Here is a 26825-nt window from a genome sequence, read left to right on the forward strand (position 1 = left end):
ATGGTAATCTCGTTGCTATAAAAATTATAAATTTAAATCAAAACTAGTTTGTTTGCTTGTTGTTTTTGGTTGTTTATTTTGCAATTTTAATCCCCTGATCACATGTGACTTAACGCTTTTCATAAATAAATACGTTTGATAGAAAACACTGTTCGAAAATGTACCAAGATACGTGGTCTCATTTTGCTGTGTGGACTGGTCGGAAGTGTGACACCTTTAAAATGCAATAACCAGTACCCTGTATAGTTTTACCTCTAAACAAATCCAGCTTTTCTTGGTCAAGGAGAGGGCGCGGTTTTCCCACTCCTGTTCTCCTCATGTCGGCCAGCTTGTGCAGGGTAAAACCTGGTATTCAAGTCCATACATTAGGTAGTCTCCCTTTTGCTCCCTTTTTTGGCAGGCGATGCGATGATGCACATTCTTTCCAAAGGATATTCTGATCAATGTAAATTTCACGGTCACCATGGGGTTTAACCTTTAAATTTAAAAGTTCTCATTTAATATGGGGAAAAAAATCTGTTCATTAATGACCAAAAATAGGTATAAATAACTTTAAGATGACAATAACCATAAAATATAGCCATAATAATTCAAATGGTGTTGATTTTTCCTTAAAATTGCATTACATTTACTCATCCATTTACATTTCCCAGTGACAATACATAAATATGATAATGATCATAATTAATTCAATAAACTAAATAAAAAAGGGATGCAGAATTGAAAATACAAACCTGTTACAACAGACTGTTCTTCAGTATTCCAAAAATACAGGCAGTTGTTGAACTAGACCATATAACTTTATATGTCTTTAACCACCCACTTTTAATCTCCTTTGCAACAAACTTATTGTTGATTTACACATTGTAGTAAATACACATTTTTTTCATCACACATAACTTCATGCTGAAAGTATTTCAAGACATTCTTAAAGTCAGTTGCTGATGCTGCTTGTTTTCAAAAAATAACTTCCTTGCTGTGATTCTCAAATAGATGGTGCCCGAACAAATCAAAAGTATATCAACACCCCTTAGTTAGGCTTAGATGGAGGACTGATAGGGACTGGCTATTCTCTTATCTGATTCCATGCTGTGTCTAGATGGAGGACTGATAGGGACTGGCTATTCTCTTATCTGATTCCATGCTGTGTCTAAGCCAAAAATTACATAATTTGAGAAATACTGATAAGGCAGTCATTTCAACACCAAAATATTTATTGAATAATACACAGCACCCTGAACACATTATATTTAATTGTAAATATTTAAATATAACATGCTGAATGGTTTTAGCAAATAATATTAATAGTATAAATATTATTTTAATTGCCTTTTAAAATGTATGTTTATGGTCAATGTGGTAGACATTAATTGTATTAGGGTATAAATATCAGTATAAGAAAGTTCAAATACTTATTTATGTTGAGGAAATATAATTGATACTGTCAAGCCCACAATATAATACTATTGACACTTTCAATATTTTTAATTAGTTACCCACAGTCTGATTTAGGTGGACATTTTTAGAAATGTTTGAGATTAAAACGTAAGCAATAGGTTATTCATTGAAATTGTATGAAAAAGTATGTAAACATTAAACAGGTTAATATGGACAACCAGTAATTATTCAAACTGCCTCTTATATTATTACAGGTTACTGAAATATATGTCTATGTTTATTCATTTGATGTAAATAAATTGTTAGAGCCTGCAACAATTTTGTTTCTTGTTCAATTTCTGTACAACATTTGCTAAACGGTTGTTAAAGACGCACTTTTTAAGAAGTGTGTTAAACATGTGTCTTTTTAGATACATCCGTTTAAAACAGATCATATGATAAAAACGCACTTATGAAAGAAAATACTAACTTATGCTTAAAAAAGACGCACATCAAAATAGAAAAACACACTTTTGTGAGAAAAAACCCACATCTGTAAACCTTAAAACACACTTCTTAGATAAAAGACGCCTTTCCTAAATAAAAGACGCACTTCTTAGATAAAAAATACATATTTTGCTCACTTCTACACTCAAAAGCGCACTTACAGATGAAGAAAACACACAAAAAATGCACTTCCTAAATGAAAGACGCTCTTCTTAGATAAAAAACACACATTTTGCTCACATCTACACTCAAAAGCGCACTTACAGATGAAGAAAACACACAAAAAACGCACTTTTTCACTAAAATAACGCACTTGAAAAGTAAAAACGCACAAAAAGCGCACTTAAATGCACTTTTGAACACTGAAAACGCACATATTAACAAGAAACACACAATTAACGCACTTTTAAGTGCGCTTAATGTGTGTTTTGGTAAAAAGTGTGTTTTTATTTGACAAGGGGGGCTGATGCATGTTTTACAAACAGCCCTTGTTTTATGTATAGCCTTGCTTTCCTCATGTCAGAAGTTTTATAATAGTTTTGTTAACCGCTGCATAATTAAGTCACAAAGCGAGAAAATGGGAATTTACTTTTAACATATAAAAGTTATTATAATAATACAAAATGTTGAGGATTCAGATGTAATATCTAATTATTCTAATCATTATTATTATTATCCAGTTCCGCTATTTTACTTCTTATCCTGTGTACAAAGATTTAAGGGGAAGATTATTTGAAACTTTACCCCCACTGTTGTATATAAAAATGCAGCAGATAAATGTATTATGTAATTGTTATTTCTCATATAGCATTTTACCTGGGTGTTTTTATACACAGCAATCCGTTTGAACACATATTCCAATTATAATCATCCATTTTGACAAATATTTGCAAAAAAGCTTATGGTTACTGAAACTGATACCTGAAAAGTTGTATAAGTGCACTGTGTTCAATAGGGTGATATATTTGAATAAGTACACAAATGATGTTTATTGACTCGTCCGATTTGAGTACGCCAGCTGTGAACGCGTTCAAATATATCGTAGTATTGAACTTAATTCACCGTTTAGGTATTTGGATTACCTTGGACTACACACAACAAATTTGAAAGTCATTTTAGATTAAGAGATTAAGAATAAGAAGCAGACTATGAAATGTATTGGAGCATGCGCGTCCAATACGGAAAAAAAATGTTGCGAATGACGGCAGCCAATTACATCATACAACAAAAAGGAGTGTAATAAGTATCATTATTTTATCTCATGTGACCTCTTAAATTTACTTCCCATATCCATTGCTGATTAAATACTATGTCGGAACGTTGGAACGTAATTAATCACAGCGGGTCTTTTCTTCCGCTTGTACTGCCTGAAATACTTGGTCACGTTTGGCACCCTATTCTTAAAAGCGAATAATCGGCAAATGCTAAGAAGAACAGGACGCTTATAACGATTCAATGTTGATCAGCATGTATTGCAATATAAAGTATCAACTTTTGTCAGATTTGTGATTTTAAGTACAACATGTTTATTTGGGGTCATAACATAAGTATAATATTTATAGGGGAACATTAAATATTTCCCCTCTCAAAAAGTATTGTCCTACTTGGTCTACTGTTTCGTTAGACATAACCCTCCTCAGATGCAATATTTACAATTATGCTAATTAATTGCACATAGTATTTAAAGACTTTACAAACAACAACTAAATATGAATTTACGAAATAAAATATTTGTGCCATATAACTTGGTTGTTTTTACTTTTGCTTTCTGTTTATTTCTTTATCTAGTTTTTTTTGAGCGCACAATTGAAGTAACTCAAACGTTGTAATTATGCATACAAAATACTTTGCATCTTTAAGAATAATCGATTTAACACACGCTTGTTAATTTTCACAAGGGTAATAATCCCCATAAATAAAAGCGAAGAGAACACTGGTCTTGTGCGTCTATCATGATCTCATGCCTTCAGTGGGAGGAGCGTAGTTAAGGATTTGATTGTAGTTGCGAATAAAAAAACACCAGCTAGACCAATACAAACTCTACGATTTTAAGACAATTTGAAAGAAATTTACGCTTTAAATAAATGTATATTCGGTTATTATATGAATTTTTATGAAGGACAATGCCTCACTGATAAAATGAAATTTCTCTGACTCTCAGATCGATTATACACCGGCGATACGCGGGAGTTGATATTGACTAGGATAGCGCTATGTGATTTAACTGACACTATAATTATATATGATTTATAATAATAAATCTCCACGCTTTTTGAAAAGCCTGGGGATATTGTGGTTATCTCCGCCTTCCGTCCTGGCCACTATCTGTCCTCCTACACAATATTAAGACTAGAACCTTGAAACTTACACACATGGTAGCTATGAGCATATGTGCAAACCTGCACTATTTGGAATTTTGATCTGACCCCTGGTTAAAAAGACATGGGGGTTGGGGTGGGCCCGGGTCAGAGATTTGCACTCATTTGTTTTATTTTTATGTACTTTAACATTGGCCATAACTTTTGCAATATTGAAGATAGCAACTTGATATTTGGCATGCATGTGTATCTCATGGAGCTGCACATTTTGAGTGGTTACAGGTCAAGGTCATCCTTCAAGGTCAAAGGTAAAAAAAACACATCCAAGGGAAGTAATAAGCTTTAAATGGAGGTAATTAATGAACCTGCCAAATTATTATTTTTTTAAAGTGATATTATGGGCATCTAACTGTTTATAGGTGTCTATCGCAACCGTTGTTTATTATTGGTTTTTTCACTTCATATACACTTATATTTATGCCCCTCTTCGAAGAAGAGGGGGTATATTGCTTTGCACATGTCGGTCAGTCGGTCTGTCGGTCGGTCCGTCCACCAGGTGGTTTCCAGATGATAACTCAAGAACGCTTGGGGCTAGGATCATGAAACTTCATAGGTACATTGATCATGACTTGCAGATGACCCCTATAGATTTTGAGGTCACTAGGTTAAAGATCAAGGTCACGGTGACCCGAAATAGTAAAATGGTTTCCGGATGATAACTCAAGAACGCATATGCCTAGGATCATGAAACTTCATGGGTAGATTGATCATGACTCGCAGATGACCCCTATTGATTTTGAGGTCACTAGGTCAAAGGTCAAGGTCACGGTGACCCGAAATAGTAAAATGGTTTTCGGATGATAACTCAAGAACGCATATGCCTAGGATCATGAAACTTTATAGGTAGATTGATCATGACTCGCAGATGACCCCTATTGATTTTGAGGTCACAAGGTCAAAGGTCAAGGACACGGTGACCCGAAATAGTAAAATGATTTTTGGATAATAACTCAAGAACGCTTTTGCCTAGGAACATGACACTTCTTAGGTACATTGATCATGACTCGCAGATGACCCCTATTGATTTTCAGGTCACTAGGTCAAAGGTCAAGGTCACAGTGACAAAAAACGTATTCACACAATGGCTGCCACTACAACGGACAGCCCATATGGGGGCATGCATGTTTTACAAACAGCCCTTGTTGTTAATGCATCATCAACATAGTCATACTAAAATTATATCTCGGAAAGAGAAAAATAATGCATTTGAATATCAACGGTACTTTCCTTTGACAACTGATCACGCATGTACAATGTGAACCTAAATTTAGTTTTAGTGCAGATTCGTTTATACGACACAAAGTCTCAATTTTGTTTTACGCATCATTTCGGCTTACAGGACTGGGTGAGTCACGTAAAATATCGAATATGAAATATATTTTTATAAACAACTGGGAGCAAGATGAGTTGCAGATAATTTGTCAGTAACCACATTTTAACTTACTCTTTTGACCTGTTACTTCTTTTCAGCTCAATTCAAAAGTGAAAAATGCCCATACTATCACTTTAATAAATCAAAGTAGGGGGCATTGTGTTTCTAGCAAACACATCTCTTGTTTTATATTATTTACTTTAACTTTTTTATTTCTACATCGATTTACTTCCAATTGATACTGAACATCTCTTATGACAATACGGTCAATCTCAACTATGCATGGCCCCAACCATGGGGCGCCCCCTTGGTCAAACATGTGGCGAGGGGATACGCGTCGGCCTTTGCCGCGCTTTTTCTAGTTTATATTAAAACATGTCAATAAGGTTATAAACATCAGGTTTAGGGCGTCTTTGTGCGGGGAAAGTGTTTTCACCATCAGAAAAAAAATTGACAAGTCTCTTAGCCAAGTACAGCAATTGTTTTATCTTAGTAAAAACCTCGTTACTGCTACTCATTTCATGTGGTGTTTTTGCTTAGTTAATCGATGGAAAGTTTCCCATAGTTAGGACTCACACAGATAAGGTATTGCCTAGTGAATACAATAGAAGCTATATTTATTGCCTACACAACAATTCACCAACCTGTGAGTGTCAGAGAATTGCACATAAATACATATTTAGGAGTTCAAAATGTTTTGTTTGTTCAAAAACATAGCAACCAGGCAAATTGCAAGGTTGGCATATTGACCGGTCAATTGAGTATTGACAGGGCCGGCAGTCAATACTCGGTTAAAATTGGTCATTGCTGGTCATTAGTGGTCAATACTGGTCGATTGAAAATTATAGCATTTAAACATCACAAAGGAAGACTAAGCTATTCTATATTAAACTGGTAATAATTACCAGTTTAATATAGAATAGCTTAGTCTTCCTTTGTGATGAAGACTAAGCTATTCTATATTAAACTGGTAATAATTACCAGTTTAATATAGAATAGCTTAGTCTTCCTTTGTGATGTTTAAATGCTATAATTTTCAATCGACCAGTATTGACCACTAATGACCAGCAATGACCAATTTTAAATTGCTGGTCATTTGTGGTCAATACTGGTCGATTGAAAGTTATAGCATTTAAACATCTAAAAGGAAGACTTTAAGCTATTCTATATTAAATCAATCATTATTCTATAATTGATACACTTGTTAGCTCGACTATTATATATGAAATATATATAGTGGAGCTATCCTATTCACCCCGGCGTCGGCGTTGCCGTTCCCGTGTCCGTTTGCGTGCAAATGTTAAAGTTTGCGTACTGCCCCAAATATTTTCAATGTCCCTTGACATATTGCTTTCATATTTTGCATACTTGTTTACCATCATGAACCCAACCTATAAACAAGAGCAGACAACTGTATCAAGCATTTTGACAGAATTATGGCCCCTTTTATACTTAGAATATGCATGTTATTGTTAAATCTATGTTAAAGTTTGCGTACTACCCCAAATATTTCCTGTGTCCCTTGACATATTGCTTTCATATTTTGCATACTTGTTTACCAACATGACCCCACCCTTTAAACAAGAGCAGACAACTGTATCAAGCATTTTGACAGAATTATGGCCCCTTTTATACTTAGATAATTGAACATTTTGCTTAAATTGCCATAACTTCTTTATTTATGATCAGATTTTATTAATACTTTGACAAAACAACACTTACCTGAATACCACAAAGGATTCCACCCAAACAAAACTCCACGCCCCAACCCAGAAAACCTACCCCCCACCCCCCCCAAATTTTTTTGTGTTTCCCTTTGTTTTATTTTTGAAAGATCATCTTATAAATGACCACACCCCACATTATACCCCCCTCTCACCCCCTACCCCCCCCTACCCCCCCCCCCCAAAAAAAAATTTTTTTTTTCCTTTTTAAAAAAAAAGATCTTCTAATAAATGACCACACCCCACATTATACCCCCCTCTCAACCCCTCTACCCCCCCCCCCCAAAAAAAAAAAATAATATTTTTTTTTCCTGTTTTTATTTTTTACAAGATCGTCTAATAAATTTTTGAATATGAACAATTTCACCATGATGGCTTACGTTATACTGTCAAGCACTTGAATAGTCGAGCACGCTGTCCTCTGACAGCTCTTGTTTATGCCCCCAGAACATAGGTTCTGGGGGAATATTAAAATCGCACCATCCGTTAGTCAGTTAGTCAGTTAGTTAGTGTGTCCGTCCGAATTAGTTTCCACTCAATAAGTCAAGCAATTGTCATCAGATCTTCACTAAACTTCATGGAAATGTGTAAGGCAATAATGTCTAGGTCAAGTTTGATAATCGGCTAAATTGACCCAGACACTCTTGAGTTATGGCCCTTGAATCATCATATTTTTTTTTCTTGTTTCCGCTCAATAACTCTAACAATTGTCATCAGATCTTCACCAAACTTCAGGAAAATGTGTAAGGCAATAACATCTTGGTCAAGTTCGATAATCGGCCGAATTCACCCAGACACTTTTGTGTTACGGCCAGGGTCGGCATATTGACCGGTCAATTGAGTATTGACCGGGCCGGCAGTCAATACCCGGTTAAAACCGGTTAATACTGGTCATTACTAGTCTTTACCGGTCAATACTGGTCGATTGAAAATTGTAGCATTTTAACATTACAAAGGAGCCATTTTATATTAAATCAATAATTATTCTGTAATTGATAAACTTTTTTCTGAGTTATTTAATGTAAAAAAAAATCTTTAAAGCTGTAAAAAGTTACTTCTTTATTATTTATGGAAACAGCCTCAAATACATAAGGACTAAGGCAATATCTTTATCTCAGTGTATCACATCTGTTACTAAAGTATTATTACTATTGTAGGCACCATAGCATTTCACTTATCTATTGATATATCTATTTGATAAGCAGACAGAACTCTTGTGTATTCTAGGGTTATCTGGCCTCTTAGTTGGTAATAAAATGCATGCAGTGTTATGTCTCTGATATTGACAATTAGGCAAATCTGCCCTTAGGCTATTTCATATCACTAACACAAAAGAAGATTACACTGTACTTGCTATTAATTTAATAGTTACTTCTAACTTGTTTCCTTTCTGTATTAAGAGGGTTTTTTCCCTTTCATATTAAAAAGTTCAATTGGTATTCAAATGAATAAACAATCAAAGTTCTTGATTTTGCCAACAAATAATGTTTTCCAATTGTGGGTCTACTCTTCTTTTCAATTACTTTTTTCTTTTAATAATTATTTCTTATTATGTTTTTTATTCTTATATCAATAAAAATTAAAGTTTTTTTCTCTATTTTGTTTAAAAAGTATTTAAAGAAATCAATGCAAGAATACATGACAAGTAAGGATTGTGTCAAAAAGGTGCCATTTAAGGCCCTATTATCAGTTTTGGGTGCCTCATCCTGTATAGGTGAGAAGACTGTGACTTTTGATAATGCACATCATTGGTGTGTCATATTGTTAATCTTGTTGAATCAAGAACAGAATTTTCTGAACATTCCTTAGAATTGAAAAAAAAGTTCAATCAACCAGAAAAATCAAATTGACTAACTTTGACTAATTAACACAATTTTGAGAGATTGGTCTACATATTGCATGAACAGGTATAAAATAGTGGGTATTAATAGCTTAAGACATGTCTATTTATATTATCAGTATTGTTTAATTAAGCATGGAATATTAATAAAAAATAGGGGTAAAGTTCAATCGACCAGTATTGACCAGTATTGACCACTTCAGGAGTATTGACCGGGACGGTTTTAACCGGTTAAAACCGGGGGCGGTCAATTGGTGCCAACCCTGGGCAATTGCCTTTTCAATTCTACTGCCATATCGGTTGTTGCACGTGAAACGGAGTCTGCTCCCTTGTGGCTATGGCGGAAGAGAGAGGAGAATTAGATAGGGGGACACAGGGCAGTTGACTAGAGACTGGCCACCGTGTCATCACACAAATCATCAAGGAAGCACGTCGCGAGAACAAAGGAGACATCGCAGTGATCTGGCTTGACCTTGCGAATGCATATGGTTCTGTTCCGCATCAGATGATACAAAATACTCTACAATTGTATCATGTACCCATTCGATTTCAGCAGATGTTGCGGTACTATTTCGACGGCTTCATCATGAGATTTTCAACGAGGGCAATAACCACTGACTGGCAAAGACTTGAAGTATGCATCGTTACCTGATGCACCATTTCAGTGGTGCTGTTTGCCGCGGCCATGAATCTGATAGTGAAGTCAGCGGAGAAGCCATCCAGAGGACCCAAAATGACTTCGGGGTGTATCAGTGGTGCTGTTTGCCGCGGCCATGAATCTGATAGTGAAGTCAGCGGAGAAGCCATCCAGAGGACCCAAAATGACTTCGGGGTGTATCCAACCACCAACAAGGGCATTTATGGACGATATGACTATTACAGCAAAGTCGTACATGTACGTCGAGCGAAGGTGAATGCTGCAAGACATTGGCGAACTTATCGAGTGGGCCAGAATGAAATTTAACCCCAGAAATCAAGGAGCATGGTTCTGAGGAAAGGAAAGATTCAAGTGAGTGCAAGATATAGAATCAAAGATCAGCTCATCCCGACTGTTAAGGATCAACCAGTGAAGTGCCTCGGGAAGTGGTTTCGAGACTCGCTCAATGATCAACAGAGTATCAAAGAGACGGTAGTGCAAATGGAGAACTGGTTGAAAGATGTCGACAAGTGTGGTCTGCCAGGAAAATTCAAGGCCTGGATTTACCAACATGGCATCCTACCACGCCTATTGTGGCCACTGCTGGTGTACAGTGTACCGTCGTCAACAGTGGAAGCAATGGAGAGGACAATAAATTCATTCCTCAGGAGGTGGATGGGGTTGCCAAAGAGTTTCACGAGCCTCGGTTTGTACTGCACAGGCAGCAAGCTGCAGATACCTCTCAGATCACTGACGGAGGAATACAAGGTCACAAAGGCTCGGAAAGTCATTATGCTACGAGAAAGTAGTGATGAGAAGGTTAGAGAAGCAGGAGTTCAGGTCAACACCGGGAGAAAGTGGAGGGCTGACAAGGCAGTGGAAGAGGCTGAGGCTCGTCTTTGGCACAGCGACATTGTCGGTAATGTCGCACACGGGCGACTAGGTTTCGGATGCGTCACCCGTCCGCAGTGGAGCAAAGCCAGTGCAAAAGACCGACGCATCATAGTGCAGGAAGAGGTTCGCCGAATGGAGGAAGAATCCAGGCTCACCAGAACTGTTACCCTACGGAAACAGGGAAATTGGCTGAACTGGGAGGGAGTACCCCAAAGGAAGCTCACATGGAACGCGATCTGGACCATGGAAAGCGACAGACTTAGTTTCCTGCTCAAGTCTATCTGCGATGTGCTGCCAAGTCCAGCAAACCTAGTGACTTGGGGTCTTGCCGAAAAGCCAGATTGCAAGCTCTGTGGAAGACCAGCGAATCTGGAACATGTCCTGTCAGCTCATGCAGTACAGCCCTGTCTGATGGCAGATACAGATGGCGTCACGACAGGGTTCTTGCTTCAATGGCCGACCATCTAGATCAAGCACGAAAAGCGCAGAAGACGACCAACAAAGGCCCCTCATTCATTTTCTTTGTCAGAGCCGGAGAAGAAGTGGCAAAGGCCAAACGCGCATGTGGGATTCTTGGAACGGCAACAGATTGGAGAATGAAAGCAGACTTGAAGAAACAGCTCAAGTTTCCACAGGAGATCACCGTGACAAACCAGAGACCCTACATAGTACTGTGGTCAGCTGCATCAAAACAGGTTGTGATGGTAGAGGTCACAGTACCATGGGAGGAGCGTATGAGGAGAGCTTCGAACGGAAGCGCGAAAAGTTCCAGGCTCTCACAGATACCTGCACAGAGAAAGGCTGGAAAGCATGGTGTTTTCCGGTGGAGGTGGGCTGCAAAGGTTTCCCAGCGCAATCACTGTGGCGCACTTTCAGCAGACTAGGGGATACAGGACAGGTCCGGAAACGGCCCATATCGGTTGTTGCACGTGAAACGGAGTCTGCTTCCTTGTGGCTATGGCGGAAGAGAGAGGAGAAATGGATAGGGGGACACAGGGCAGTTGACTAGAGACTGGCCACCGAGACCTGGCAAATGAGGAAGTGTAGCGGAGGCTTCCTATCTCCTGGTCGGAAATTGATCACTTCCGGTCGGCACACCATAGGAGGACGTATTGGGACAGTGCCGAAACGTCCGATGAATATGGCCCCACCTGATGAAGGAGATAGTAGCAGCATCACAGCTGTATCTGACAACTTGTGAGACTCTTTGAACACTGTCTGCTTAGAACAGTTAATTTGTGTCCTGTCTCAGGTTAGCGCTCTATAGCATTTTGTCTTCTTGATGCAAATATATCTTAAATTTGTGTGATACTTTTAAAATATGCATATTGAATAAAAAAACAGCCCTTTGTCATTTGTAATTTTTATTTGAAAAATATGGAAAATTGGTACCAAACATAAGATATATAAGGAATCAAAGCACAATGTTGTACCGAGTTATTAAAAGTCATGATTTAATGAAAAAAATAGTTACAAAAAAAATTGTGTGTATTTGATATCTCCGCTTAAAATGTATCGTATTATTTGTACAGATGCAGCTTGCAGCGTGCGTGTGGCTTCCAATACAGTATTGTCCTATATAATATTGTCCGCTTATAAATTCAAAGAGCTTAAAAAATGATCATCTTTAAACTTGGTCATAATGTTTGTGGACATATTATCTTTACCAATTGTGAAAGCCCGCGAAATCGCTTGAAGAGCTTCCGAGTTATTGCCTAAAGCAAAATAAGCCCGACATTTTGTATAATAATAAAGTTCTTACAAGTGGAAATAATAAAGATGTTTCTAGTTGCAGAAACTTCAAATTTTATGAAACAGTTAATGTTTCAAGGAAATCTTTTCATTCAGTATCAAAAAAATAACCATGACTGACAGAAAATTTGTTAAAAATGTACAAAAAAATATAACAAAATATAGGAATAAAAGAGACATGTATATTATTATCTACCCATTTTATGAGTTAGTTGGGATATAGAGAATGAAAAATATAACTACTTATTGCATGGTAAACATCCTTACATGAAAATTATTAATTAATGGTCAAACGGTAGTGTTAAAAGAGTTTTGAATATGGTCAGTTTTATTTAAAGAAAAATCAAGGACTATTCTGTACCCAAACATGTTTGTCATTTAATACCATGGCATTAAAATCAATGTTCAATATTTGACCAACTTATCTTGCGTAGTTTTTGAGATATGATGTCACGAATTAAATCACTAAAACTGTGACTGTTGGGACAAAAATTAGAAGTTACATATGAAGTATCAGTTATTCGTGTAATGGAGGAGAATTCTTGCACTTTTATACATTTACACAATATACTGTTTTATTTGGCAGGAAAGGACAGTAATCTTGTATTTTAGTTTTTGAAAAATAAGTATAAAATTGCAATATTATGTTGCACTTCCTACTTAAATTATTGCCATTTTATAATTCAGTATTTAATCAAATGTACCTAGTAGATCTAGATTTTTAATTATGTTTTTGCAAGATGAAAACCAAACCAGTAAGAAAAATAATTTCTGTTGAAATATTTAACGGTTTAGTGTAAATATTTTTAAGAATTAATTAAATATATAAATGTGACTGTTGGGACATGTTCCATTGCATTAAGACCATTATTTTGTGTGCATTTATGTATATTTTACACTGCAATGGAACAAAATTATAATAACAGAGGTTTGGGAATCATGCGGACCACAGAGTATTACATTTGGTGTCCATTAAAATTTTGTGATCTGTGTATAGTAAATCAGCCGTGACTGTTGGGACAAAAAGTTTCTATAGTTAGTATGATAAATTGATAAACCAGAAAGGTCAAAGACCAGTCTTATTCTCTCAATGGCTGTTCAATGAAGACAATGACATGCATGCTTATATTTAGGGTGATGTTAAAGCAGAAATAGAGGCACTTTAAACAGCAGTGACTGTTGGGACAAAAACCGTGACTGTTGGGACACATATTCCAGGCAATGTACAGTTGATACTTGTCAGCATATAAGTTTGACTGAAATATGTTTACCTCAGTTAGGGTCTTTAGAATAAGTTAAGATAACTTTTTTGTAGGAATCTGCTATCATTGTCAAACAGTGAGCATTAGAAGAGACACACCGTCAAACCGTGACTGTTGGGACAAACTTGGTGCATTTTAGGACACAAATCTCCAGAATACAGGAAATATGACAAAGGTTAGGATACCATCTTTAGATGGTGCCTAATTTCTAGTGAAATAGATAGGTTACATACATTTAAAGCTGTCTGTATTGTTTATTTCATGCAATATATAATAAAGGTATGAAAATGCTATTTTGGCCTCAATTGAGTTTATTTTAAAAAAACACGTAAAATTAGAAAATGCTTGTTTTTTCTCTCGAAAATGATTTTCTGAGAAAGACAGATAGCCTTGCTACAGTATAAATACAAAAATAATTAAATATGATACTAAAATATCTTTTAACATGCATTTCTTATTTACCGAAAAATAAATGTCTCGCTAAAATGGCAGTTTTTTGCAAGTTTAGGCAACTTTAAAGTTTCATAATTTCCAAACGAGTTGGTCGATTTATCTGAAATTTTCAACACAGAAAGAGTAAAACCCATTGTAATGAATCAGAATTAGAAATATGATTGTAAAAAGAAACTTTTCTTAAACATGCCTTCAAAGCCTGGCCTCACTGAAAAATGCTTATTTTGTTTTAGGTCTTATGTCTCTTGAATTACGAAATATGGAACAATAAGAATTGCCCGCTCTGTAACTCAACCATGTTGTATCAGGTCATCGTAAATCTTCCTGATAATATTTTTTTTTGCATAACATCTTGATCAAGTGTGATAACCAGCCTGATTGCTTGAAACAAGTCTGCACAATGGCCCTTGATTGGTGTTTAAGCATTAACTGGCTAAATCACATGAACACGTTAACTTACGAAAGGTTGCATAAAGTACTTCAGATTTACCATTGTTTAAATCGGATCATAATACCGTAATATTAGCATGTAGCACGTCAGAATAATTGCCATTGAATTATAACAGATGGCCGTATGAATATTGTCCTGCTTTCTCAATCAAACAATTGAAATGGGACTTATCATGAAACTTGTCGATTATATTTAAGAGTACTGTATATAGTTTCAACCATAGTCGATAACAAGCAAGAACGCATGAAATGTTAACTTACTGTTGATTACTTAATAACTCAACCATTCATAAAACATTCTAAAATAACTTGGTTGTTATGTAATTTGTGTTATACAAGACAGTTGCTTAGAACTCAAGAGTCACATCATCAACGTACGCTTAATTGTAAGTTGTTTTGGTTTCTTAATATAAGTCAGTAATAGCTCTTGTTATACTATAATGAACAAATAATTTCACACCCACGTGTTAAGCACAAACGTTGTTTATTTGTGCATCTTAAGATCAAGACTGGGAAATACTTTAATTTTGTATATAGCATATATTAAAGCAGTTATCTTTTTTCTGGTTATGCGTTTTCGAATAAACAAACAAGTATTATTTGTATGTGCTTGCTTGAGTGACCTTACGAATAGTGATGTTCAATCATTGTTTTAAACTCTATTTCAGACAAAATGTCACAGACCATAGTCCCCATTTCAGTGGGAGCACAGAGCTACTTACCAGGCGAGGTACAGCAAACAATTAGAAAATGCATAGCATCCAAATCAGATAAATTAGCAGACTTTATACGTAGGTTTGGCAGTGCAATAGTTCAACATTGCAAGAAGGAATATAAAGTGGAGATAATTTTGAGTGAAAACAATGTACTGTTAGCCGGACTGAATTCCTCAAATATTGAAGCGTGCGAGACATATGTAAAACTTTACATAAAAGAACGTCGTCGTTTTGTTCGAATACCATCACAAAGGTGGCCTCTCACTAAAAAGGAAATTCGATATGTGACAGATGTTGGTAAATGTGTTGTGGCAATGCATAGTTTGGACAGCGTCCGTATACATGAAACAAACTTACATCGTTGGCTAAATCCATACGGATCGCTAGAATTTCGAATCAATGAAGCAGGTAGCGATGTCAACACGGATTTACTCATTCTGTTGACGGATGACAAATTCAGTCCTCTCTGCTGTACTGATGGTGAGTTTAAAAAAAAAATTATTTATACAGATTGTATTTTGTACATCTTAAGAAGTTTGATAATACTTGCAGCGAGGATCTTTGGGCCCCAGTGTATGGTGTATTGCTTATGTTACATATTTAGGACCTGACTGTTATTTTAATTGCAAACCATATTTAATTCAATAGATTTAGGTAGGAAGTAAGTAAGTGAGCTTTTACGGAACCAAGGGTAAGAACTCTAATGGTTGTTAACATACGTGACGTTATTTGGCGTCGCCGTATGTTTTATTGTTCGGCATAACGACAATTTCCGATTAGCGAGTCAAAAAAACTGTTGCAAATTAAAAATGTTATCTTTAACATGTTTAAGATACGAATATTCGTATTTTTAAATGATAAATTGGAACTATGATTTAGATTGTAATCAACAAAATTTATATATGGGAAAAAATGGAAGTGCTTTCTGATGGTTGTTTATGTGTTTGTTCCAGATATAATGCGTTTTTTGATCCTCAAGACCGTTCATACCGCCCAGTTAGGTTCCGCTTACAGTCATAAACTGGACGAAACCAACATGCTTGATAGTTTCCGTTGCACAGAGGTTTGGACTGTTGTTTGTACTCACACTGACCGGGCAATGTGTTTTGACATTATAAACAACACAAACCTAAGAAAGGCATTTCAGAAAATTGTAGAACATGCAATTAAAATGCGTTTTGCCGAAATATGTGTACTTTCATCGGTAGAAGATGAATTTAAAGGCGAAATGAGAATACGAGACATTGTCAAAATGTTGGTAATGGCAACAAACCCTTTGAACACAAATCCGACAGAGAGAGTCTCTGTGGACGTTAAGGTAAAAAACAAAGACATTATGGAGGCAAAGGATGCTATTGATACGGAGTTTAAGAAATCTTACAGGGTCTATGAAAAGTTTCCGAAATCAAACTCTTCCAGAGGTAAGGTATAAAACAGTCTCGATATTAGTTTTCATTCATATCGAAGTAAAGGAGGTGTTCGTTAATCACCAAGACGCCTGTTCGTCTGCCATTTAGACTGTATTTCTGTCTGTCTGTCTGTCTGTCTGTCCGCCCGTTGACAAAAAGTTGACCGAATGCTTTCCCCTACGTGTTACAACATACAAATTCAAACGTTTATGCATTATTTTGCATATAATATGAAGTTGTGCATGTGCGATTTTAATCATGATACGTTAAATGTTACACAAACTATCCCCTTTTCAACGTGGACATTCTATAACTCTATAATATAATGATAATTAAATTTCACAAATAGAAAAGGAGAGCAACAGCAGGGTTCACAATGTTTATATTTGGTATTTAACGTCGTATCGCTGTCGGCTTCAAAGTTTTGTTAAAGTATGCTCGTTTGGTTACACTGGCGGGACTCTTAAGGACCACACTGTTTCATAAACTCATATAGCACGATAAGATGAACACACTTATGATGTAAACACAACGTCAGAGGTTAATATTTGGTGTGTAACGTGGTTGTATTGTCATTTACACACTTTTCAAATCATGCAGTTAGGTTTAAAACAGAGCATACTCCGGAGGTCACATACTGTATAAAGAATTGTGTATCAGGTAACTTTCAAAAAATTGTTTCCCGACTGAAAGGTTTATGACATTACATAGTGGTCATTTACAAACACAATCAAAACCGCGCTCCTGTCCTCACAACTGTATGCACCCCAGGGGTAAAGTTTTATGAACTTGCTACATATTACGGCATGTTGCATCGGGGTTGTTTTTGTTCACTATTCTGGGTCAAGTTCATCGCCGCGAGTCCTGACGAGTCATATAAGTTGAAATTGGTTATGTTGTCACGGAACCAGGCGTAATTTAATGATATTGTGTCCACATGCTTAAAAACGCGAGTACAAATGCCAGTTATTGGCTCAAGGATATGAAGAGAGCTGGCATTTTCATCCTATGTTATTTACTCCCACAAAAAAGTTAACATCATATAACATAATCGCTTCATTTTATTGGAATAAACATTTAAACAATGAAAGGCATTGGACTTAATAATGTTCTTTGACCATATTTGATATTGAGGGTTAAAAATATATTTGCACTCTTGCTTAAAGTAACGAAATGGTTTAATTTTCAATGTTGATTATCATAGATCACTGTCAATTTTGCTTTCTTATGCATGTCTATTTAATCGTAATTCAAATGTAATAATATTTTATTTTACCAATTGAATCTGAATAATTTCTTAATGTGTTAATAGTGCATATAGATATAGATTCATAATCTCGAGTTCAAGCGTCATTGCTCTCGAAAAATCGTTTTATATGCTCTGCATATGTTGGAAAAACCATTCGACAACAATTGTAATTACATTGTATTTGAAATTGCAAGCGTTTATTCACGTGAACGTGTACTTAGGCTACGGATCAACTACGGAAAATTGATTTGTGCCTGATACTGAAATATATATTTTTAAGGACAAAGTCGGTGATAAAGAAAATAAACATATTTAAAGTATGCGAAACACTGCAAGAGACCCAAACAAGTTTACAAGGACGTTATCATTAAACAATTATGAGTAGATTGTAACGGATATAGTTTTGTTGAACTCTAGTGCGCTTATTTTTGCACATTTTCTCCACTTTAAATTTCGGGATTGTTTCTCAAATCCAATAGTGTATAATATGTTTACAAAATATGTTTCTTCATTTGCAGGGAAATCAATAGCTATCAAATCGAAGAAAGGAAATATCCAGGATGCAAACGTACGTGCTTGTGTGTATAAAAATTGTGTTTTTGTACCGTAGGATTGACAGTTTCGACTAATACTTGTCATCATAACCGTACTGGATTGGTAAAGGCTTGTACGCAACAACTCTTCTGCATATGTATTTAACTTCTACTGATTATCAATGGAAACTTTACATAAATCGTTATAACTTTACAGTAGATGTTAAATAACCCATGCGCTAAACTAAGGCCTCGTTAAGCCAGTTGATATGCCTCCGGATTCATGTTTAAAATTGACACACATAGAATGTACATATTAAAAGCTGAATTAAGTGTGCGTTGTTTATGGAAATAGTAAAAAATGGACGCTTGCCTTTCCGAAAATACATTCAAACTGTATTACGCTTTTCAATTTAAGTATAATTTAGCTTAGTTAACTGCTTTATTTATGTAGCATATTTTGTTTGTTTTTCAGGCGGAAGTTATAGTCAATACAACAACAACTGCGTTGACCTTTAGTGGAAAGTGTGGATCAGCCATCAAAGTGGCGACCGGTGAAGAAATCGAAGAGGAATGCAGGAATCGTTATCCAAACGGTATTCCGGAATGTTCCGTCGTGTACACGTGGTCATATAAGTTGAAAAAGCTGAATGACGTGAAATACATTTTCCACACAGCCCTTCCAAAATACACGATGTTCAACGAAACAAAGGTGGTTTAATTAGCCCAAGTATAAGTATTAAACTATTTACATTTAATTAAAAAACTTGCGTCTCTATTTGCATAATTATTTGCAAATAAAATTATGTTTTCTTTAAAATCCTTTCTTATGACAGGTTAAGGAAGTTGTCAAGAAATGCTTGTATTTGGCCGAGGAGCTCGATTGTAAGAGTATAGCGATTCCGGCTCTCGGAGTTGGGGGCCTTGGGTATCCACGGCGTGAGTCCGCGTTTTATACCTATGAAGCTATCAAGGAATATGGATTGGAAAATCTGCAGACGAATCTATGCACAATTCAAATCATATTATCTAGTGACGATGAAGCAACTTGCAAGGTGAGATTTTAAGCGACTTTTCTAAATTATGGTAGATCTACATGCCACGATGCGAGTGTTTATAGAAAATAACGTACAATTAAATCAGCATATGGTAGAACATTCGGTGTAATTAGCTTACAAAATCCTCTTAGGGTTACTCATCTCTAGCCCTTGTTACCCCAATTAGACTTCGGCATTTGTACGCAGTTGCTGCTGCGTCTGCGATGGCACGTTATTGCGTCAAACAGCTTTGTGGCATGTTAGCAAATTATAGTAACTTTCGAGGTAATTAGTTTAAACTTATTTATTTAAGCTCGATTGAATAGAATGCCTACGGCTTATTTGTAATGCCTTCAAGTCCGTTTCCTGGGACTAGAACCAGTACTTGATGTCTATGGGGGAAATCGGAAGAACGCTCCCACAGTGGGGATCGAACCCGTGACCGATCCCGATCAACGTAATCGACCAACTGATGGCGCTCAAGATCTAAGAAAACATCATATGTCTTTTCTTGTCCGATTGTTTTATATGTCGTATTAATTATGAACTAACTTCTCACTAATATTCTTCGCTATGCATTTATGTTTGGCATTCATTAATGATGTAAAATTTAAATTGGCATTATTAATTTTATTTGATTGGCATATATTTGAAATCACTAATAAGAGGGTATGGGTTTACTTTTTAAAACATTAACTGTTAGTTAAAAATAAGTTTTTGGATGCGTTGAAGGCCATTCAAAGAAATGAAGCACGCTTAGTAGAACTATAAAGTTAGCTTTATTTTTATGCCCCCGGATCGAAAGATCGGGGGTATATTGTTTTTGGCCTGTCTGTCTGTCTGTCATTCATTCATTCATTCATTGTGTGTGTCCCAAAACTTTAACCTTGGTTAAAGTTTGATTACTTTTGCAATATTAAAGATAGCAACTTCATATTTGGCATGCCTGTGTATCTCACAGAGCTGCACATCCTTCAAGGTCAAAGGTCAAATATCATTTTATTTTTCTTTCCTAAAACTTCAACCTTCATTAAAGTTTGGTCATAACTTTTTGAATATTGAAGATAGCAACTTGATATTTGGCATGCATGTGTTTGTAACTGCTTAAGGTACAATTTTGTCAGTTTTCTAAAGCCTCTCGTAAAAAATGTATCTGCTTTACTGAACATTTATCTAGTATTCCCGATGAATTAAACCTCTATAAGGTTTGCCTTCGAATCGGGTGGGATCCATTGCAATTTAATTGTTTTATGTATATCCAGTCATTAAAGCAGTATACTATATATGCGATGCATAAAGCAATACCGTTTAATAATATTTATTTATTTTCAGGCATTTGACAATGAAGAATCGAGACGACGTCAAAAAATTCCTTTACCATCAACACCAGTCAGTTACGGTAAATGTTTGAAATTATTTTTCTCACTTTTGAAGCAGTTAGTACTTGCATTGTGTGTACTTGCAATCGACCGTTTGTCCGGAAACCTCGCTTCTTTTCAAGAATATTACTGATTGAGTATTTGGCGAACAACACATGCGTATAATTAATTTTCTTCGTATGACACTTATGTCATTGACACTGTTTTAAATTAACAGAATTATAATTATCATTATGTTAACATTTAAGTCTATAAAACTTATGTGCAATGGTAATATGTTCTTATCTGCTTATGGTGTTCACTATGCATTATTTCTAAGCCACAGACGCGAAACAGGAGGGGGAATGTAATACTACCCTTCTTCTTGTGTTTGTACTTTTCAATGCTATATCTGAGATACACTTCATGGGGTGTAGATATCAATGTCAGAGGAGAATTGCAATGCATTAAACATTTACCCTACACTTAATTATTACCTTTTAATTATAACCCTACACTTTATGATTATACTGTAATATATCAATGGATTTGCACCAAAACTGTATATCAAAGGATTTGCACCGATCCATAAACACAATTTATTTGGCGGGGGATTTCAATTCAACGAATTTGCTTGTTCATTGTGTTATTATATGTCCTTATTAGCTCATGTATTTTTTGAAAAAAAATGATGAGCTATTGTCATCACCTTGGCGTCGGCGTCGGCGTTGGCGTCCGGTTAAGTTTTGCGTTTAGGTCCACTTTTCTCAGAAAGTATCAATGCTTTTGCATTCAAACTTGGTACATTTACTTACTATCATGAGAGGACTGGGCAGGCAAAGTTAGATAACTCTGGCGTGCAATTTGACAGAATTATGTGCCCTTTTTATACTTAGAAAATTGAACATTTTGGTTAAGTTTTGCGTTTAGGTCCACTTTTCTCAGAAAGTATCAATGCTATTGCATTCAAACTTGATACACTTACTTACTATCATGAGGGGACTGGGCAGGCAAAGTTAGATAACTCTGGCGTCCATTTTAACAGAATTATGTGCCCTTTTTATACTTAGAAAATTGAACATTTTGGTTAAGTTTTGTGTTTAGGTCCATTTTATTCCGTAAGTATCAAAGCTATTGCTTTCATACTTGCAACACTTATTAACTATCATAAGGGGACTGTGCTGGCAAAGTTATGTAACTCTGACTGGCATTTGGACGGAATTATGGGTCCTTTAGACTTAGAAAATTGAAAATTTGGTTAAGTTATGTGTTTTGGTCCACTTTACCCCTAAAGTATCATAGATATTGCTTTAATACTTGGAACATTCGCAAACTATCATAAGGGTACAGTAAAAGGACAAGTTGCATAACTCTGGTTGTCATTTTTAAGGAATTATGGCCCTTTTTTGACTTAGTAACTTTGAATATATAGTTCAATTTTGTGTTTCAATCCACTTTACTTCTAAAGTATCAATGCTATTGCTTTCAAACTTCAAATACTTTCATGCTATCATGAGGTTACTGTACCTGGCAAGTTGAATTTTACCTTGACCTTTGAATGACCTTGACTCAAGGTCAAATTATTAAATTTTGCTAAAATTGCCATAACTTCTTTATTTATGATTAGATTTGATTGATACTTTGACAAAACTACTCTTACCTGACAAACCACAATAGACTCCACCCAAACCATCCCCCGTGCCCTCCCCCCCTCCCCCCGAATCCCCCCCCCTATTTTTTTGTTTGTTTTAAGATCATCTCACAAATGACCACCACACCTCACCACGCCCTCACACTATACCCCCCACCCCCATTTTTTTTGAAACGGTTAAAAAACACAAATATTTATTTTTATTATTTTATGTTTGAAATACCGTTCAACCATCACACCCAAGAATCCCCCCCCCCCGATGCCCCCCCCCTAATTTTTTAAGATCATCTCACAAATGACCACCACACCCTTACACTATACCCCCCCCACCCCACCCCCCCATTTTTTTTTTGAAATGGTTAAAAAACACAAATATTTATTCATTTTTGGAAGATAATGTAATAAATGTCCACACCCCCACACTATACACCCCTCTTCACTCCACCCCTCCCTCCTTTGTGATTGAAAATGAGAGTCCCTTCCCTACACCTTTAAAAAGAAAATAGATGAGCCGTCTGCACCCGCAAGGCGGTGCTCTTGTTTTTAAATGGAACAGTATTATCATCACATTGTCTATAGGTCATTGTTATTTGTTTACTGAATTTAATGCAGATGTAACCGCTCAAACTCGTTCGTTTATCTGTTTATTTCGAACACTTTGTCACAGTGATCAGCTGGTTATAACAGGCTAAATTTTAGTAAGTACAGTGTACAGGACATCGTGTATACTGTTGAGTCACAGTCAGACAGTTATATGCATATCTTTTATTTTCGTTCATTTGACTGTGATTTCTAAAGTTAACAATTCCTATTTAAAATTACAATTGTTTGAGTTAAGTATTTTTAGCTCACCTGAGGTGAGCTTTTGTGACCGGTCTTTGTCCTTCGTCCGTCCGTCCGTCCGTCCGTTAACATTTGTTCATAAACACTCTAGAGGCCACATTTATTGTCAGATCTTCATGAAACTTGATCAAAAGCTTCGTCCCAATGAAGTCTCGTTTGAGTTCTAAACTGGGTCGTGCCGGGTCAAAACTAGGTCACTAAGTAAAAAAAAAGAAAAAAACTTGTAAACACTGTAGAAGTCACATTTCATGCCCAATCTTCATGTAACTTTGTCAAAATGTTTGTCTAAATGATATGTTGGTTGAGTTCAAAAGTGGTTCCGGTTCGTTGAAAAACATGGCCGCCAGTGGGCGGGGCAGTTTTCCTTATTTGGCTATAGAGAAACCTTGTAAACACTCTGGAAGTCACAATTTTTGCTCAATCATCATGAAAGTTGGTCAAAACAATGGTTTTATTGATTTCTTTGACGAGTTCGAAAATGGTCCAGATCGGTGAAAAAACATGGCCGCCAGTGTGCGGGGTATTTTTCTCTATATGTATATAGTGAAAACATGTCAACACTCTAGAAGTCACATTTTTGGCCCAATTTTCATGAATTTTTTTCAGAACTTTTGTTTCCTAGATACGTGAGTTAAGTTTGAAAATGGTTCCGGTCTGTTGAAAAACATGGTTGCCAGGGGGGGGGGGGGGTTGGCAGTTTTCCTTATATTTATACAGTAAAACGGCATGTAAACTATCATGAATTAAGGTCATGTAACATGCGAGACAGCTCTTCTAAATATTGCATTTAAGTTTACAGTAGTTACTCCCCTTTCATTATTAATGTTTTCATAATAATACCATGTAGTTGTGTGATTTATGTGTTAATTGTTATTCGAGGTTCGATGTTTGATGCCCCCTGTCGAAGGGGGCATACAGTGATCGGACTGTCCGTCTGTCCGCCTGTCTGTCTGTCCGTCTTTCCGTCACACTTTGCGTTTAGGTTTCGAAAAAAGCTCATAACTTCTATGTCCCTTGAGATATAACCTTCATATTTGGTATGCATGTGTATATGGACAAGACCTTTCCATACGCACACAATTTTGTACCCTTGTGACCTTGACCTTGAACTTAGGGTCCGCGTTTAGGTTTCGAAATCTGCATTTAGGTTTCGAAAAATGCTCATAACTTCTATGTCCCTTGAGATATAACCTTCAAATTTGGTATGCATGTGTATATGGACAAGTCCTTTCCATACGCACACAATTATTTACCCTGTGACCTTGACCTTAGGGTCCACGTTTAGGTTTCGAAATCTGCGTTTATGTTTCGAAAAATGCTATAACTTCCATCAAAGCGTTAATAGGGGGCATATGTCATCCTATGGTGACAGCTCTTGTTTGTAGCTCACCTGTTTGCTCAGTTGAGCTTTTGTGACTGGTCTTTGTCTGTCGTCTGTTCGTCCACATTTGTTCGTAAACACTCTAGATGCCACATTAATTGTCCGATCTTCATGAAACTTCGTCCCAATGATATCTCGATCGAGTTCGAAACTGGGTCATGCTGGTTCAAAAACTAGGTCACTAGGTAAAAAAAGGAAAAATCTTGTTAACACTGTAAAAGTCACATTTAATGCCCAATCTTCATGTAACTTTGTCTAAATGTCTGTCCTAATGATATGTTGGTATAGAACAAAAGTGGTTCCGGTTTGTTGAAAAACATGGCCGGCAGTGGGCGGGGCCAGTTTTCCTTAAATGGCTAAAGAGAAACCTTGTAAACACTCTAGAAGTCACAATATTGGCCCATCTTCATGAAAGTTAATCAAAACATTGGTTTAATTGATATGTCGGACGAGTTTTAAAATGGTCCAGATCGGTGAAAAAACATGGCCGCCATTGGGCGGGGCATTTGTCTATATGTATATAGTGAAAACATGTGAATACTCTAGAAGTCACATTTTTTGCCCAATTTTCATGAAATTTGGTCAGAACATTTGTTTCCTTAATACGAGAGTTGAGTTGGAAAATGGTTCCGGTCAGTTGAATAACATGACTGCCGGGGGGGGGGGGGCAGTTTTCTTATATTAATATAGTAAAAAAAAGCTTGTGAACACTCTAGAAGTCACATTTTTTTGCCCAATAATCATGAAACTTGGTGAAAAGATTGGTTTTATATATATCTCGATGATTTTGCAAATGGTACCAATGGGTCATTAAACATGGCTGCCAGGGGGGTGGGGCAGTTGTCCTTATGTGACTATATAGAGAGAAACCTTGTGATCGAAAACTATAGAAGTCACATATTTTGCCCTATCATCGTGAAACTTAGTCAATACATTGGTTTGATTGATTTCTTGGACCAGTTGGAAAATGGCTCAGATCGATGAAACACACTTTTTAGCTCACCTGATTGCTCTGATGAGGTTTTAGGATTGGTCTTTGTCCGCTGTCCGTCCACACTGGTTTGTAAACACTCTAGCATTCACATTTCTCAAGCATTCTTTATCAAAAGTGCTGAAAAAACTCAGTCAAGTTTGATGATGAGCAAAATCACATATTTAATGCCATAATTATTGCCCTTAGATTGTCCAAATTTTCATTACATTATACAAAATCCTTGTAAGCAAAGTTTGATGTTTAATAAGGGGGTCAACTCAAAATATAGGTCACCATTTCAAATCTTACAAAAACAAAAACACTCTACGCCAGAGTTTTGGTTTAATAATGATGAAACTTGACCAGGATGTTTGTCTGGTCAATATCTAGGTCAAGTTTGACATAAGTTAAAGATTGAATGAACCGACTCCTCTCAGGTGAGCGAACTAGGGCCATCTTGGCCCTCTTGTTCTTTATTATCGATGATCTTAAACTCAATTTATTAAGAGTTGATAGTATTCAATAACTTTATACCTAAAAGAAGATACTAGGCACGAATTCCTTACGGGAATTGTTAAGTACTGACGGCTTAACTTGTTTTCGTCGGAATAACCCTCAAATTAACGAGCCTATGGTTGATCTATTTTCTTATAACAAATGTATTTGCTATTTACATTTACATGACGCATATACGCATGAAAATAACATACATAATTTTATCGGTTCTAGGCGCACCAATTTTACGAAGATGTTTAGAACAGCGTCCACAAACATGTGTTCGGATTATGTTAACTAAAGCCGCAACTTGTCCAGCCTACGCTGTGAAAATAAAATTCAAATCCGGTAAATTTAACACGGTTGTTTGTCTGTCAGTTGTTATTTAAGTCCCTTCTTCTTTGTTTCAAATGTTGTTTTTTTAAACATGTCTGTATCATTACAATTGTGGATGTATGCCACTGACTTAATATGACTTGTAACTTAAAACGAAGAACATTGAATTTGATAAATGACTTTTATTCACCTTTTTCA

At 36.2% G+C, this 26825-nt stretch overlaps 1 protein-coding gene across 7 annotated transcripts in view; it reads left to right on the forward strand.

The window, feature by feature from the left end:
* The window catches only part of LOC127841515 (uncharacterized), a 186309-nt gene that overhangs the window by 5246 nt on the left and 154238 nt on the right, over positions 1–26825 (forward strand). For 5 of the 7 annotated variants that reach the window (XR_008031045.1, XM_052370393.1, XM_052370388.1 and 2 more), the window contains exons 2-9: positions 13797–13918; positions 15315–15842; positions 16316–16783; positions 18539–18588; positions 19029–19265; positions 19390–19608; positions 20923–20989; positions 26526–26639. Coding sequence is in view for 6 of the 7 variants with exons in the window: in XM_052370393.1 (XP_052226353.1) it covers positions 15320–15842; positions 16316–16783; positions 18539–18588; positions 19029–19265; positions 19390–19608; positions 20923–20989; positions 26526–26639 (1678 nt within the window). In the remaining variant the exon portion in view is untranslated. The remainder of the gene's footprint in view (positions 1–13796; positions 13919–15314; positions 15843–16315; positions 16784–18538; positions 18589–19028; positions 19266–19389; positions 19609–20922; positions 20990–26525; positions 26640–26825) is intronic. The other 2 variants (XM_052370390.1, XM_052370391.1) reach the window with 2 other exon arrangements.

This window comes from Dreissena polymorpha, chromosome 8, assembly GCF_020536995.1.
Source record: "Dreissena polymorpha isolate Duluth1 chromosome 8, UMN_Dpol_1.0, whole genome shotgun sequence".
In the NCBI taxonomy this organism is placed as follows: Eukaryota; Metazoa; Mollusca; class Bivalvia; order Myida; family Dreissenidae; genus Dreissena; species Dreissena polymorpha.